General features: G+C 56.1%; 5 protein-coding genes across 5 annotated transcripts; 1 reads left to right on the top strand and 4 right to left on the bottom strand.

The window, feature by feature from the left end:
* Nucleotides 1-267: 267 nt before the first annotated feature.
* On the bottom strand, nucleotides 268-1,781 carry CAOG_08752 (hypothetical protein; the record flags this gene model as incomplete). The annotated part of the gene is made up of 2 exons (XM_011272080.1): nucleotides 268-1,500; nucleotides 1,596-1,781. The coding sequence occupies 2 exons, from the start codon at nucleotides 1,779-1,781 to the stop codon at nucleotides 268-270; spliced, it is 1,419 nt and encodes a 472-aa protein (XP_011270382.1).
* A 2,377-nt stretch (nucleotides 1,782-4,158) lies between these two features.
* On the bottom strand, nucleotides 4,159-9,905 carry CAOG_04087 (hypothetical protein). The gene is made up of 2 exons (XM_004347862.2): nucleotides 9,457-9,905; nucleotides 4,159-8,834 (listed from the first exon to the last, which is right to left on the bottom strand). Exons 1-2 carry the CDS (start codon nucleotides 9,741-9,743, stop codon nucleotides 4,412-4,414), a joined length of 4,710 nt encoding a protein of 1,569 aa, XP_004347912.2. The 5' UTR covers nucleotides 9,744-9,905; the 3' UTR covers nucleotides 4,159-4,411.
* Nucleotides 9,906-10,080: 175 nt separating this feature from the next.
* Nucleotides 10,081-13,557, top strand: CAOG_04086 (hypothetical protein). The gene is made up of 5 exons (XM_004347861.2): nucleotides 10,081-10,250; nucleotides 10,497-10,754; nucleotides 10,962-11,311; nucleotides 11,404-11,478; nucleotides 11,601-13,557. The coding sequence occupies exons 1-5, from the start codon at nucleotides 10,100-10,102 to the stop codon at nucleotides 13,302-13,304; spliced, it is 2,538 nt and encodes an 845-aa protein (XP_004347911.2). The 5' UTR covers nucleotides 10,081-10,099; the 3' UTR covers nucleotides 13,305-13,557.
* Nucleotides 13,558-13,717: 160 nt separating this feature from the next.
* CAOG_04085 (hypothetical protein) lies at nucleotides 13,718-15,402 on the bottom strand (the record flags this gene model as incomplete). The annotated part of the gene is made up of 3 exons (XM_004347860.1): nucleotides 13,718-14,465; nucleotides 14,587-14,808; nucleotides 15,116-15,402. 3 exons carry the CDS (start codon nucleotides 15,400-15,402, stop codon nucleotides 13,718-13,720), a joined length of 1,257 nt encoding a protein of 418 aa, XP_004347910.1.
* Nucleotides 15,403-15,408: 6 nt separating this feature from the next.
* Nucleotides 15,409-16,065, bottom strand: CAOG_08751 (hypothetical protein; the record flags this gene model as incomplete). The annotated part of the gene is made up of 1 exon (XM_011272079.1): nucleotides 15,409-16,065. A coding segment is annotated over one exon (657 nt), but the record flags the coding sequence as incomplete, so codon positions are not given.
* Nucleotides 16,066-16,205: the final 140 nt, after the last annotated feature.

Raw genomic sequence — 16,205 nt, 5'->3', positions numbered from 1 at the left:
GCACAAGCAATGCGATAGGGCTACAGCAGGGAGGAAGAACAATAACAACAACAACAACAACAACAACAACAACAACAACAACAACAACTGAATCGCCGTCCATGCAAAACACAGGCAACGATTAGCCGCGGGCAAAAGACAGGTTCACGCTTCGGCACGGGGAACAATTCAGAAGGTGGAGCACGAAAGCAGAGAGCGGTACAGAGAACGAGCAACGTGTCCCAGGACAGGCAACAGGAAACACAAAGTACTAGCTCTTTGGTGGTCTCAACTACTCAGTGGAAGAGCGGTCTTGGTCCGCAGGACCAGCAGCAGCATCATCAGAAGCAGGGTGCACGCCAGCAGGAGTGACGGCTTCTTCCAACGCTTCGCGAGGAGTTTGACAGCATCCTCGGCGGCATCCTCGGCAGGCGCCACGTCAGGCGGAGCGACAAGCGCCTGATCTTGCGCATCGACAGCATCGACAACAGCATCGACAACAGCATCGACAACAGCATCGACAGCAGTCTTGGCAGGACCAGGGTCAGCATCTTCGACAGGAGTAGCGGCAGCAGCCTCGACAGGAGCCTTGACAGGAGCAGACCCAGCGGAGGTCGAGGAAGCAACAAATACCAAAGTGGCCCAAGAGGGTATCGCTGGCTTGAACTTAATCAGAGGGAAGATGGCGAACGACAGCTCTGGGTCAGTCTCCGTCCTCGCGTCCCCAAACACCTTGTTCTTGAACTCGTCACGGAGCACTTTCTTGGCCTTTTCACCGTAAAGCTCACGTAGCCCGTGGGGTCCAGACGTGTAGAAGAACCCCTGAATGTGAATTGGGATCTGTGTCTCCTTCTTCTGCCGCGGCATCAGCTGGAAGAGCGCAACGAACAGTGCCGAGCGAATCAGCAGCTGTCTCTGAGCAGCCTTGACAGGCTTTGGAGTGCGCTTGATCTCCACCAGTTGCACCCCAACATGAGGCTGCACAGGGTCATCAAGTGGTGCCATGGCATCGCACTCCACTTCGCCCAAATGCAGATTGAGCGTCGGCTTCAAGCGAGTGTGGATGCTGACGGCAACCAAGAGTCCGAGCTTGCCGCAGAGCATTTCGTGAAGGCTGGGAGACAACTCTGGCAGGGAAGAATGGTCGGTTGCCTTGTTGCACATGCCCTGGAACTCCGTTGCAGCATCGTGAAGCAGCCCCCCAAAGACTTCAGCCTGGCGGGCGCGATTGTCAAAGTCAGGCCAAAGGATGCGCAACTTTGCCTCGAGGGCAGGTTGATCCACGAGGTGCGAGAGCAGCCCGCCAGCGCCTGCGAGACTTGGCTTGATTTTCATCCAGTCGAGCGTAGGAGCAGAGCCGGGCATCGCCATCTCGCCGAACAAGGCATTCGCGGCCACCTCGGCATCCTTGAACAGATCACAACTTTCAACGTTGTGTTGACTTACCCAGAGCCGATCAGCAATCTCGCGAGTGTGGCTCTGGACGTCCATGAGCTCAAACAGGCGTGCGCTCTGGGGATTCTGGTGAAATTCGCGATCAAAAGACGAAGGAATGACGATGAGTTGCCAAGAACGCACGAACACCAACTGCAACATGCTATTAGTGGTAGTCTTACCGCCTGCAGAAGCGCGACAACGACTTTGAGCGCCTCCTTGAGTGAAGCTAACTTCACGTTGGGCACAAGCGACGAGTCCTTCGTCAGCACCTCAAAGAGGGCTTCGGTCATCGCACCCTGCTGTATCTGCACATCTTTTACGTCTTTCTGCACGCCTGTGATTTGCGCTGTAAGGCGATCCTCCATGCCTCTCACTTCTTTCTGCAACGAGCCAATCGCGTCTATAATCCTGTACAATGCGTAGCCAGAGCAGAGTTTGCGACACATTCAAAGCATTTTGTGTGATTAGTCGCTTGTTCTCGAATACGAAACACTAACCAACTGCTGCTGGCTTGCCAAAGAAACGAGGGACAAACAACAACTTCCAACCTCCCTCCCTCTGCCCCTCCTTCCCACCCCCCCCCCAAAGCAAAAAAGAAGAAGAAAAACGAACGAAAAACAAAATCAAAATCAAAATGGTCAACAGAGCAACGGGATTACTGGAAGGAAAGAGAAAGGAAAGCAGAAAAACACAAGCAAAGAACAAAAAAAAAACCAAAAAACACAATCAAGAAAACAAAGGCGAAGCCCAAGAGCGCATCGCGCAGCCCTTGCGCCATAGTGACACCCAACAACATCAATCAGCAACACGCCATTCTGTCATGGACAGACAGAGAAGGCCATTCATCCACGCATCTCATCACTGCATCATGGGGTTTCATCCCATTTCCAGCATCTCTTTTCGCCATCCCCTCCTGCCGACCGTCGATTCCAACGGCGAGCAAGAACCATTAACAATCGCAACGCAATGCCAATGACACTTCATCAACGCATTGGAGTCTCGTCTCGACGTCTCCAAGGAGGAGTGGGTTGAGAAAAAAAAAACCGCGAAAAAAATATGGCGGGAAATCAGTTGCAGATGAACGCGCGTTTTTGAAACAAGCGTTTTGAAACAAAGGACAGATTCACTGCCAGCATCACACTGCCCGCACCGCACTGCGGACATCCCTCCTGGATAGAGCATAGTGCATTTAGTCAGCAGCGTTTGTCGGTTTGGGCGATGGGGGGAGGGGAAGCGGTGGACTGCTCCCGAGGGACGGAGAGGGACACCGCGCTTCTTTTTTCTTTTTTTTTTTTTTTCGCGCCTTCAACCAAAGCCGCCAACGAACTCACGGGAGTGGAAGGGCAGCAAGCTCCTCAGGCGTGCTCGCAGCGGTCGTGCTTGCAGCGGTCGTGCTTGCAGCGGTCGTGCTTTCAGCCGTTGTGCTCGCAGCGGTCGTGCTTTCAGCCGTTGTGCTCGCAGCGGTCGTGCTTGCAGCAGTCGGGCGAGCGCCGCCACGACCGCCGCCACGAGTGCCGCCACGAGTGCCGCCACGAGTGCCGCCACGAGCGCCGCCACGACCGCCGCCACGAGCGCCGCCTCCACCACGTCTCGAAGTAGTGCTCATGATCGCCAAAAACACCAGAGAATGACAGACAAAAACGTGAAAAGGTAATTGTAACAAAAAGCGACTGTTCTCTAACTCAACACCCAAAACGGCGAGATAGGGATTGACAAGAATCGATGAAAGCGTTTTCAATTCGAGTTGAGGTGCGCGATGGGGTGGCCAAATAATGCGAGGAACTTGCAGTTGTGTGAACGACTCGAGTTCGTCGTCGCAGTCAGTCCACTGGTCCTCGTCGTCATCTTCAGTGTATTGCGCCTCGCTATCATCAACAGTAGCAGCGTTGTTGTGACTGGCAAGCTTGGCGTCTTGTTCGTAACGCTCGAACGACGAATCGAGACTGCTGCTGCTGTCCTTCGAGTCGTCATTCGTCGTCGGCTCTGACGAAGAGCTGGAGAATGTGTCATCCAACTGTGTCAAGTGCATGTAAGATTTTCATTGTAGAACGGTTCTCTGCAAGATAACATGATGACAGCGATGGGTTCAAGTTTTGCTTTACCGACTGGGCCATCCAGGGCATGTTGAGAGGCAGAGGCTTCACTGCATCCTCAGCCAGATGATGGAACCGTGTGTCCGGATGGTGTGTCATCTGCCCAGAAGCAGGGAGAGGCGATAGGATGGTGGTCATTCGAGCTGTCGACGGGCAATGGATGGAAAATGGTGAAAAAGCAGCTTTTCTGGCGCCGACCAGCGGAGAAACCAAAGATGATCAAACAAGAAAAAACAAAAAGAGTAATTCTAACTTTCTAAATGTCGATTACTTCGTTTTGACGCAAGCAGCTAAATCACAGTCAGGTGCAACCAGGTGCTTCAGACATCTTGTCGACTTTGTGGTCAAGATTCAGAAACCAGCTTTGGATTCATTGTCCCCGTCCGCCGCCCTCTTCAAGCACGCTACAATGCTTTCATTCCGCATTGTGGAGTTACTTGGACATGCCTTAGTATGCGTCTAAGTAGAGCAGAGTTTGAGCATCACTAGTTCGCCAGCAGAAACAACTACGAAAAAGGCTTCTCCCTTCCCGACCTCCTCCTCCTCCTCCTCCTCCTCTCTTCCCCTCGCTCCAGTGAGCCCATGAATTTACATGCTCAATAGGAACCATGAAGTGGCTACTTATTGGTTGCAGCCATGGAACTTGGTGTTGTTGATTGAAGTCGTGAGAGGATCACTAGAATTGTCGATTTCAACACTAGCAAAAGCAGGACATCATACACAGCATCATAACAAGACAGCAAAAGAACAATCGCTCAGTAACAAAGGCCAAAAAAAAACTGACAGAAAGAGCAAAAGAACAAGAAAACAAAATCATGGAAGCATCATCATCATCAACAGGAATAACAAACGCAATAAAACAACAGCATGTATCGTAACATTAACACTCGGCTCCTCTCTCTTTAGATAAAAGTGCCATCATCGTCACTGTCGTAGTTCCGAGCATCGCCTGGCGGCGACAGTGGTGCGGGCGTGAGTTGACGCGCGCTGACCTGCGCCACTAGGACGGGATGCGGAGGTCGTGCGACGGGCGCTGGAGGAGCAGTTGGGGCAGGTGGTGGCGGAGGCTCCTCGTCAGGCGCCTGGATCGGAGCCGGAAGGTCGGTCGTGGGCGGCAACGGCAGCGGGGGTGGCGGCGGGGGAGCATCAGCTGGCGGGTCTGTTGCGAGAGTCTCGCCGCCAGCGCCGTTGGACTCCTCGCCATCGATCGGGACTAGCACGGAATCGTTGCTCGGAACACTCACAGGTGTACTGGCCTCGTCAGCAGACACTGCCGCAGCCTCCTGTTCAGCAGCGGAAGCGGCCTCGGCCAAAGAAGCTGCAGACGACGCCTCCTCAGCATACAACTCGTGTTGCGGGGGTGGCTTTGGAAGCGAATCAATTTCCTCTGGAGTAAAAGCGGTCGCCGAGGCCATCAGTGGCAGCTCGTCGCTGTCCACAGAAATGGAGGGAACCGAGCCGGAGATTGCGGGAGCAAGCGGGGGTGCGGCAGGAGCCGCCTGCTTGACCAGCTTGATCTCAGCCAGACTCGTGTGGCGCGCGGCTTGAGGCCGGGCTCGTTGCGTGAGCTGGGCCGCCATCGCGGCGTCAAGGAAACCATAGGCTGCAAGAGCAGCAATCTCGTCGGGCGACAGCATACCAAGCTGGTTTCGCGACACTGACCCTTCGTACACCTTCTTTGCCTCTTCCCGGGACATGGGTACAGCCAGACTCGATGAGGAGGCAGCTGGACCCGCGGCACGCTCGGCACGAACACGCGCGACATCGTCCGCCCACAAGGCCTTCGCCTTCTTCAGCTCCGCCTTGCTGCCCTTGCCCAAGTTTGGCAGACAGCTGAGAGTTTGGGCTCCAGAAGGGTGCTCCTTGACTGGAGGCTGCGGCCAGGGTGCAGGGCCGCCCCAAGAAGCACGGCGGCGAGCGGGCGCTCGAGTAGTAGCAGGAGGGGCTGTGGGAGCAGCTTGCGCAGCGCTGCGGAGGCGTTCAAAGAAGGCGCTGGGCTTGTTTCGTTTGGCGGTGCCTTGCAGCTTTCGCTCGGCCTCGCGGACTTTGCGCTCGGCCTCCTTGATACGCGCCTTCTCGGTCTTTTCCATCTCGGCGCGCTCGGCATCGTTCTTGCGGCGGGCCTCGCGCGCTTCCCACTTGGCGCGCTCTTCTTCGAGCACCTCCTCCTGGGTCTTGGGGGTCGTCTTGCGCAGGAAGGAAGGCATGCTCTTGAGAGCGCCGCTCTTTTCGTAGGCGTCGCGGAGCTGGTCCCACGGCGGAGGCGCTCTGGTGGACCGCAACAGCTCAAAGTAGATGACGATGGCAAAGATGACGAGCAGGACCACCAAGCCAATCAGCAAGCCAACAAAGGTGCCCCATGCGACAGCATCCGTGTTGCGCTGGCGCGCAGCAGACGCATACTGCTTGTTGAAGGTTGCTCGGATGGTGGTGGACGAGTGGAGCGGGGCGGTCTGGCCGCCGTACACGAGGGACACTGAAAACGGCAGAGTGGTGTCGGTGGTGGCGGTGAGATTGTAGGCACCAACGATCGGCAGCAAAACCGTTTCACCTGGCGCGAGCCGGCGAAGCGTGCAAATAAACGGCACATCGCCACCAGCCGGCTGCACACCGGAAAGCGGAGCGCTGCGCTGGAAGGCGTCGACCTCGCAACTGCCGTGCGTCGAGGGAATGGCAATCAATCGAGCGGCGTAGAACGGGAAGACGACCGACAGCACAAGGTTGCGCGCTTCCTGTCCACCAGCATTGTACAGACGCGTTGTGATGGTGAAGGGGTAGTTTTCAACCACTTGGCCCTGGTCCGAGTGGGCAGTGACCTGGACCTTGGGCCCAAGGACAGTCACAGGCACAGTCACGTTGTTGTTGGCGGGCACAGTGTCGGGCGTGCTAGCGGACAGGACCATCCGCATATCAAACGAACTGGCAAATGGCGCGACCAGCCTTGTATCAAACACCAACAACAGGGGAACCACCGTGCGCGTCGAGGCCAGGACGGAATCCAGGTAGCATGTCACTTCCGTCCAGGCCGAAGCAAAGCGGCTGTACGTCGGGTCTGAAGTGTAGGACGGATAGGAGACTGTGCTGCCAGAGCGAATCGAGCGCAAAGCAGTTTGGGCGAGCATGTTGGCGGGCTGCGCGACGCAGGGAATGCCTTGCAGCAGGCTCGACTGCAAATCGAGTCGCATGCCTTCAAGGACATTGAAAGTCAGCTTGACGCCATTGGTGGTGGCGCTGGTATCGACCAGCTGAGCAGAAACCGACACGGTGAAAGGGCTGCCCAGCTTGAGCCCAGCTGCGGGCGACACGGTGGGGTTGGCAATGGCAATGTTGTAGCCGCAAGCTGGTGTGGCAGTCGGGCACACGTAGACAGTCAACGGGCGAGCCAAGGCGACGACGGAATCGGCGGCGAGCGTTTGCGGCGTGTCGAAGGGACCCTGAGAGATTTGGACAATTTCGCTGGAAGCCTCCAAGTTGCAGCAGCCAGTCACGGCAGCAAGCGTCGTCACACTCGAGCAAGCCATGGTGCCGGCAGCGATGGTTGGCATCGTGACGAGCGGCGTGGAGGGAACGCTGCAAGCGCCACAAGTGTAGTTGTACCGCGGCGCCACGAGCACACCAATCGCGTCGGAGGGCCCTTGGTTGGCCACGCAAAACGTGAAGGTGGCGGTTTGCCCAGGAATGACAGACAGGCGATTGGCAGAGCCAGAGATGGTCAGCCTGGAAACAGCGCGCGACTGGAGCACAAGGACCTCCTGCTGACCAGGGCTGCCCACCAGCAAGTCTGGATAGGGAGGGGAGATAAAGTCCTTGGTCAAGTCGATACCGCCCGCAAACGCGGTGCCGAGCGTGGCGCCTGCAGCGTAACCGCAAATGATTTGATCAGCGACCGAGCTCACCCGAATGACGCCGCCAAGGAAGACGTGGAGGCAGCCCACGTCCAAGAGCGTAGCGTTTGCATCGTACCGCGGCGCGCCGACGGCAAAGTCGGTGACGCCGTCAGCGTTAATGTCGCCAATGGTCGCAATCGTGTAGCCAAAGCGCTCGCCCGTTTGCCGACCGCAGATGCGCTGCGAGTAAGGCTGGAACGGGCCCGTGGGTTGGCCAGAGCCAACGAAAATGTACACACAGCCGACGTCGGGCAGGAGAGTCCCATCGGGCAGGGTGATGCTTTCCATCGGGGCGCTGACGAGCAAGTCTGGCAGGCCCTGGGTCGGGGTGAAGCGCGTGGTGATGACGTTCGCAATCAGCACTTGCCAGCCAAAGTACGAGCCAGTGTGGCTGCCAAACACCTCAAAGAAGGGCTGCGGCGAGAAGGCGAGCCGCTGAGGGGATTGACCGTCACGCACGGCCGCGTACACGGACACGGACCCGACAAAGGCGCGCTGCCGGTAGGTATCGGAGCGGCGCACGCTGCCGATCGCCACATCGTCCCACTGATCGCCGTTGAGCGAGCCGCCAGACGCCACGCTGTTTCCAAACAGCGATCCCCACTCGAGGGCAGCGCGTGCAACGTTCGAGATGGAGGACGACGTGGAGAAGGATGCAAGGGCGACTGCTGCCACGGGAGAAATGACGGTCGAGGTCACGGGTCCTGGTGTGTTGCCAGGCGGCAGCGAAAAGACAATGACGCGGTTGGACATGGGCGCACCGGCAATGATTTCCGAATTGTCGGAGGCAAAGTCGGCCGAATGGCTAGGATTCCAGACACGGCCCAGCGCAAGCGAGGAGCCGAGCTGGGAGACACAGGACGAGCGCGGACGCGCGCCATAGGTGCGCAAGAGCGACGGCTCAGACATGAGGCCAGGGAAGGGCTCGTGGCAAAACTCTGCATCCGGCGGCAAGGTGCTGAAAAACGCACCAGCGGCGCGCCAGCCGGTTTGCTGCTGGACGGTGGTTGCCAGCAGCTGGCCAGCGCGGTACTTGATCGGGAGCTGGACGACAGAGCCGCACGGAGGACTGCTGCACGCTTCAAACCCTTCCACAATCGAAATGTCAGAGACAACTTCCTCTTCGGCCGCTTGGGCGCCAAGCAGCACGTTCAGATTGTCCGCGCCCGAAGTGATGTTGCCAGTGCCAATGTAAAAGCCCATGCCAGCGCCCATCGGCGTGCCCGAGGCCAGGCCGCCAGTGGCGTTTCCATTGTATGACAGGCTGACGGGATCGTCCGTCGTGCCGGCATAACTGCCCAGGCTGGTGAACTTTGGGGCAAACCCAATCACATCGCGGTGGATTTGGAACAAGTAGGCCTGTCCGGCGAATGAGTTGGCGTCCGGCGCGCCCGCAATGACGAGCGGTTCGATGCCAATGTCCAAGTCCTCGTTGGGTCTGTTTTGAGGAAGAGGAAGTGGAAGGAAAGCAGGTGTGAGTTGTTGATTCATGAGCACAAAAAATTGGTGCAAAACACAAAAGGGACAAGATTTTTAGGTCAGGATTTGCTCATCTCCCCCACAAAAGGCACCATTTGGTCTTGGATTTCGTGTATGTTGACGCGAAGGACTGCCAAAGCCAAACGGCGCGGCGGAAGGAGTGACTTCCTGCGTTTGCTTTTTCCATTACACGACGTTCCCTCCGGTTTTTTTTTTAAAAAAAAAAAAAAAATCTTTCAATGCAAGCTGCTTGCAATACATTTTGCTTCTTGTGCCTGAGGTGCGCAGCCATGCATGCATGCTTGATGAATGAATGATCATCCAGAGAGCGAGTTTCCTTTGTTGATTGCTTTGAAAATGCCAGAATGGGACCGGCAAACTGGCTGTTGCTCCCCGCCTCCCCCCCCCCAATCCATCCACTTCAAGCGGTAGGAATCGACGCTGTGTGGCTTTTTGCCACTTTTCAGACAGCGGCAGGATTGAGCGGCGGTGGACCAAAGAAGGAGAACAAAGCAAAAAAAAAAAAAAAAAAAATCCCTTTTTCTCGTTCCTTCAATCACAGAGCCAAATAGTGGTTTTACCGTTCAGTGATGGCGACGCTCTTTGCAAAGCCAGGTGCGGATGAAGTGAGCTTGGTCCACGCAGCGGCGACGTTGATGTTGTTGGCGGCGTGGGCAGCGGGCAGGGCAGCGGCAGCAGCAATAGCGAGCAGAACAAGGAGAGTGGAGCGGTGGTGGGACGAGCGGGCACCACAACCACCACAACCACCACCACGACGGGCGATGCTGCTGCTCGTGCGCTTGCTAGTAGTAGCAGCAGTAGTAGTCGCAGTGCTAGTGAAGGAGCGGGTGGCAGGAAGCGCGCTCATCGTTTCGTCCTGCTCTCGTCTCTTCACTTCTTCTCTCTTCTCTTCTGGCTTTTCGTCTTTTTCGCTGCGGCTTCTTTTTTCAACTATTTGTCTTTTTTTCTCTTCCTTTTGTTTTGTTGAATGTCAGCTCTTCAAAAATGTTGCACAGCTTGGAATTGAAAACTAGAAACAAAAAAAAAAAAGAAAAAAAAAAAGAATGCGAACAAAATAAAAAAAAATCCACAATAAATCATTAATCAAAAAAAATCCTCAAAAAAAAAAATCCAACATTATTCAATGCAAATTCAATACAAAAAAAAAAAAAAACTCAATCCTTTTTTTTTTTTTTTTTTTTTTTTTTTTTTTTTTGTTCGACAATGTCTTTTTCTTCTTTTTCTTCTTCTTCTTCGTTGTCTCGCTCACAGCGGCGGCCATTACTGCTGCTGCTGCTGCCTCTGCTTGCATTGCTGCTACTAATGCTGCTGCTCGTCAGTTGCATCAGCAGCGTCGAAGTGAGCGCATTGACAGGTTTGTGCTCTTTCAGCAATTTAACAACAAGCCCTCCCTTTCGTCCCATCCTCACTCTGACGTCGCTCACTCTCTCTCACTCTCACTCACTCCCAAGCGCCACATTGGGTCACTCTCAAACCTCGAATTCGCAATTGTGAGGAGTTGGGCCCTCGTTCGACCAGCTCTCCATCTCTCGCTTCCATCCTCACTCCAACTCCAACTCACACCACCGCTTGACCTTGCTTCTGCACCCCCCCCCCGCAGTGGAGGACTGCACCGCGCTCGAGCTGCAGTCGTGCAATGCGTGCCTGTCAAAGACCTCGTCGTGCGGCTGGTGCAAGTCCACGGGCGCGTGCATGCTCAACACGGACGGCACCGCGCAATGCCCGCAGGCGTCGTGGATCAACCCGACAGGCCAGCTGCTCCCAAACAACGTCCCAGGCGCATCCGCAGGCGCCTTCCAGCCGAGCCCGAGCGCAAGCGTGTTTTCGCCAGCGAACGGTACTGCCCAGCTACGGATGGGTGAGTTTATATTTGCAAGCTTGGTCTCCTTGCTCCTTGTCATTCATGCAAACACCCCCCCTCCATGCACTCCATTTTGTTGGCAGTGCAAGGGCTGCAGAGCTGGAGGGGGGGGATGGTGGAGAGGGCTGGAAAGTGAATCTGCCTTGCTGCCTCATAGTCTCACCGATTCTCCTGCATTGATGCTCGATTTTGCTTGGGACACAGGACGCGAGTTCACCTTTGATATCACAGTAACACCGGTGCAGTATCCGCCGGTGGACTTTTACCTGTTGCTGGACGCGAGCAGTGGCATGTTTAGCGACATTCACACGCTCCAGCAGCTCCGCACCAACATTACCGAATGGCTCGCGTCACAGAGCCCCAGTGTCCGTTTTGGCCTGGGTGTGTTTGTTGAAAAGCCAGTGCAACCCTTCACCGACCCGGACGTCGCTTGGCCGCCAGCCAACCTGCCCACCCAAAACGTCCAGCATCTTTTGAACTTTACGTCCGACCCCCTCGAGTTCCACGCTGCGCTGCAAGCAGTCCAAGTGTCGAGCGATCTCGATGCACCCAACGTGAGTATTGTTGAATAAGGCGGGGGCTGACTGGTCATTTCCAGCGACAATTTAAACCTGACATGTTCGTTTTTTCTTTTGGCGTGAAACAGTCCGTTCTCGATGCCCTTTCGCAAATCGCCCTGTGCCCAAGCATCATCAACTGGCGGTCGGATGCTCGGCAGATTGTAATATTGCGTTCTGAGCTCCATGTCTTGATTCTTGTGCTTTTTTGTTGCTTATTTGCTGTTTTTTTTTTTTGTGTGTGTGTGTGTGTGTGTGTGTGTGTGTGTTTGTTTTTCATTTTCAGGTCTTTGTTCTCACAAACGACGGCTACCATCTCGCCATGGACGGCCTGCGTGCACGAATTGAGACCCCATTCGTCCCAACATGCCAGCTCGTCCAGCAGCCGTCGGGCGCATTCGTTGCCCCAATGACCACGCACGACTACCCGAGCGTCGCCGAGTTTGTTCGCGCTTTCTCGCCGTCGGGCGTTGTGCCCATCTTTGGCGTCCCGGCCAGCCGCCCTCACCTGAGCTGGGCATACGGCCGCCCGAATGGCCTTGTTGAGCAGCTTGGGCATGGCGCAGTTGTGCAGCTGGACGAGCGCGCGACCAACCTGATGCTGCGATTGCAGCAGGGCTACCGTGCAGTGGCCAACAGCGTGCACATCTACGATCCTTCCGGAAACGCCATCGTACGCCGCGTCCAGCCGTCGTCTGCGTCTGTTCTGGACGTTACCGGCGCGCAGGTGGCCACGTCTGTGACTGTCTCGGTCACCCTCTTCACCCCGACGCGCCTCACTGCGCCGGTGACACTGGGGCTGCGTGCCTCTGGCCAGCCCGCATCCTTCCCGATTATTGTGTCGGATGGTGCGCTGGTGGCGTGCACCTCGGGCTGCGTGGGCGCGACGTGCGCCAACAACTGCTTCAATCGTGGTGCTTGCGACTGTGGTCGATGCGCAAACTGCACTGGCGGGTACAGCGGCTCGCAGTGTCAGACTCGTGTGGAAGACGCCTGCCCACTCATTAACGGCCTGGCGTGCAGCGGTCACGGTACGTGCCAGGGCTTTGGGCGTTGCAAGTGCGACGACGGCTGGCAACACGGCGTGACGGGCGGTGCCATCTTGGAAGCGACCTGCTCGTGCAGCACCGCATCCTGCCCAGTGGACGCGAACGGCCTCTTGTGCGGCAACCATGGCAGCTGCAGCTGCGGGCGCTGCGTGTGCGAAGGCGCGTGGTCTGGTATCGACTGCACCTGCGACTCTTCGCTCAGCTGCCCTGCGTCCGCCAAGAACTGCGGCGGCCCCGCGCGTGGTGCGTGCGAGTGTGGCGCGTGTCGCTGTATTGCTCCGTGGTACGGCGAGGACTGCTCGCTCTGCACTCCTGGCGAGTCGGGCTGTCCCCTCACAACGACAAGCATCTGCCAGACCTTCTCGAACGATTGTGCTGCGTGTGCTACCTACTCGGATGACTATAACACGACCTGTTTCTGGTGCAACGATATTATGGCCTGCCTCCCAAGCGGCAACGAGCAGACGTGCCAGCAGATTGTCACGGCCGCGCTTGTTGGCGACTGTCGCTGCTTGTCCGATTGCGAGAACGACGTGTTTGTGCGCTACACGAGCGACAACACGCAGTCCTACGCGTTCACTCAAACGGCTGACACGGATCCCGGCCCAGTCATTGGTCTTGCTGCTGGATGCATGATCTTGATGGGGCTGTTTGTCCTTTTGGTGGCCAGGCTCATTGTGCACCAGCAGGCCAACCAAGAGTGGAAGCGCTTCTACCAAATCCGCAGCGACATGCAATCTGGCAAGGGCAAGCCGAGAAATACCACCAGCATGATTCACAATGAACTATACGAAGGCAACACGCCAAAGTCCAAGGGTAAAGGCAAGGCCTCGAAATCTAGCGACGAGAGCGACGCGCCCAAGAAGCGAAAGCCTGCTTCCGGCGATGCCAAGCCCAAACGGCCTCACAAGCGGCGCAGCGACTCTGATGACTCGGACTAGTTCAGCTGGAGTGAAAAACTCCAGGTTTGTTTGTTTTTTCTTGCGTGCGCGTGTGTGTTAGCAGTTGATGCCAAGTTTGTGTGCAGATTATTGATTTTTTGTTCTGAATGACTACTTCTGGTGCGGTTTTTTTGGTGTGTTGGATTGTCTCTGTGAAAAATTGTTTGTTGTGTGTCCTCGTCGTGTTATTACTGTTGTTGTTATTGCTGCTGTTGATTTCAACTTTTGAATTTGAAATGCTCTTCGACTTTCCTCAGTATTATGTTGAGTATTGATCGAGAATGGCAACCACTCATCGGCTGTTTTGCCAAATCGTGCTTGTTCGTTTTAATGGGAAAGTGGTCGTACATAAATGGTGTTGGTGTTCAATTCATAGAAGAAAAAGGGGGGGGGGATCGAACTCGACGCTTTGATCACGCGAGGGCGGATGATGGAGCGTGGATCGTGGCGCCACGACTCCGCGCGTTGCCCTCCGCTTGGAATAGGGAATACCAGCCCGCTCGTGCGAGCTCGGCATCGCGATTGAGGGAGGCAGTGTCACGGGGTTTGCCAGATGACTCGGATACAGCACTAGGCTGCCTCGACGACGCAAGTTGATATCCGCTCGCCTTTGCCAACGACTGCAACTGGTTGTAAAACGTCTCACGATCAGGGGACGAGGCTGGATTTGTTGCGGTGGCAGCGTAGGCTCGCTCGAGCAAATCCATCTCATTAAAGCGCACTCGGCCCTCCAGTTGGTGAATGGTCATTGCAAACGACATGGCCGACAGCAAGTTGCCTTGCAGCACAGCATCTGCAAGCAGCAAGCGAAGTGTGTCGGTGTTGCGAGAAAGCCCGGCATTCGAGATGGTCTCGAGCACTCGAGCGACGACAGCCGGGTTTCCGCGGCGCACGGCAAGAGCAAGAACGCTGTTCCAGTTGTCAATCGTGAGGGAATGGTTTGACTGATTCATCCAGCCGACAAGCTGCATGACGCTCGCTTCAGCTTGCGCGAGATTCGGTTGCTCGACAGCGCACACAAACAGTGCGTCGCGAACAAATTGAGGAGGGTTGGCTTCGGAGTTGCTTGTCACCTCGCGGATCAAGTCGCGCCAAGTGCTGCGCCCTCGTGATTGGAGCAGAACTGCGGCAAAGGCTCGGAAGTCAAGCCGATCCACATTTCTGCTTTGGTGCAAAGCACAGATTCAGTCAGAAAAAAGAATGAGCGCACAAGGGGAAGGGGGGGGGAAGAAGGGAGCGGGGGGGGGGGAAAACGAAAGACAAACTGGTAGGTTCTTCTTACCGTGCGGCTGCCGTGGCAACATCCAGCGCGCGGGGCAGTTCTTCGACAGCAATCCAGCAAGCCACTTCCTGGTAAACACCGTAGGCAGTGTGCGGAGTGCGGTCATCGGTAGAAATTTGTCGTCGAATGTGGTGAGCAAAATCGGCGTTTTCAGCGAGATGCGCAAGAGCATATGCATCAGGCACCACCTCGCGCGGCAGTGGGAAGGGGTTTTCGGTATAGCTGCGAATGGGACGACGAAGGGAATCAAGAGCATATGCATCAGGCACCACCTCGCGCGGCAGTGGGAAGGGGTTTTCGGTATAGCTGCGAATGGGACACACTCTTTGTCTCCAACTCACTCACTCACTCACTCACTCACTCACTCACTCACTCACTCACTCACTCACTCACTCACTCACTCACTCACTCACTCACTCACTCACTCACTCACTCACTCACTCACTCACTCACTCACTCACTCACTCACTCACTCACTCACTCACTCACTCACTCACTCACTCACTCACTCACTCACTCACTCACTCACTCACTCACCAATTGTTGCGCAGAGCCCCGCGACTGGGCAAGCCGCCAGTTCGCAATGGCAAGCGTCGTGAGGGAGACTCGAACCGTTTCGCGCCGAATGAGAGGCAGCAGGTAGAGTGTCAAATCCAAGGCGAATACGTTGTGGCCAGCAGCGAGCGCCGTTTCGACATCGAGAGCAGCTGGAAATCGCTGAGAAAGTCGATGTGAGCGGAAAACAGCTTTGGACGGGTTGTGTGAACGCATGTCGTAGTGCTGCAAGGTGCAGCGCAGCTGTGACAGATCAGTCATCGTCGGTGCGGATGTAAAGATAGCAAACGATGGCAGTGGTGTGGCGCTAGAGTCAGCCTGAGCAGCAGCAGCAGCAGCAGCAGCAGCAGCCTGTGGTGCGTCAGCAGGAGCCTGTGGTGCGTCAGCAGGAGCCTGCGGGGCCGAAGAAGGGGACGAAACCACTTCCTTGCTGGCGAGTGATAGTTCGGTCAAAATTTGTCGAATGTCCTGCGCGCAGCGATTGAAAACCAAATCAGAATCTTCAGCAGCGTGTTGCAACTGTGGTGCGACTTTTGGAATGCTGCTGCTTGGCGAGCCGACAGCTGACGGGGTTGAAGGGGTCGCTGCTGGTGTGGCAGTGGGGGTAGATGATCCGCCCAGCGGCGCATTATTGGAAGCGGACGAAGACGATGATGGTGGTGTGGAAGGTGGTGATGAGGTCAACGACGGGGGTGCGTCGGGTGAAGACGATGAGGATGAGGTGGGTGTCGCAAGGTAGTTTGGTACGTTGGGCGTGTATGAGCGGGAAGGGAGACGACTTCGACGACCAGCATCGCTCGATTCGGGCGAGCTAGATGAAGGTGGCGGGTTGTGGAGCGGTGATGTTGCTGTTGTTGTTGGTGCTGCTGTTTTTGCTGCTGTTTTTGCTGCTGCTGTTGCTGCTGCTGTTTTTGCTGCTGCTGTTGCTGCTGCTGTTTTTGCTGCTGCTGTTGTGGTCGTACTTTTGGCGAAGGGGGCCCCAGGGCCGAAGCGAGACGGATTCGGAGTGTCGGCGGATTTGCGAGCGCCTTGGGATTTGCGAGCGCCGGCGGATTTGAGTTTGG

Source organism: Capsaspora owczarzaki (assembly GCF_000151315.2).
Source record: "Capsaspora owczarzaki ATCC 30864 unplaced genomic scaffold supercont2.6, whole genome shotgun sequence".
Lineage (NCBI taxonomy): Eukaryota > Filasterea > Ministeriida > Capsasporidae > Capsaspora > Capsaspora owczarzaki.
This window is presented reverse-complemented; position numbering and strand designations above follow the sequence as displayed.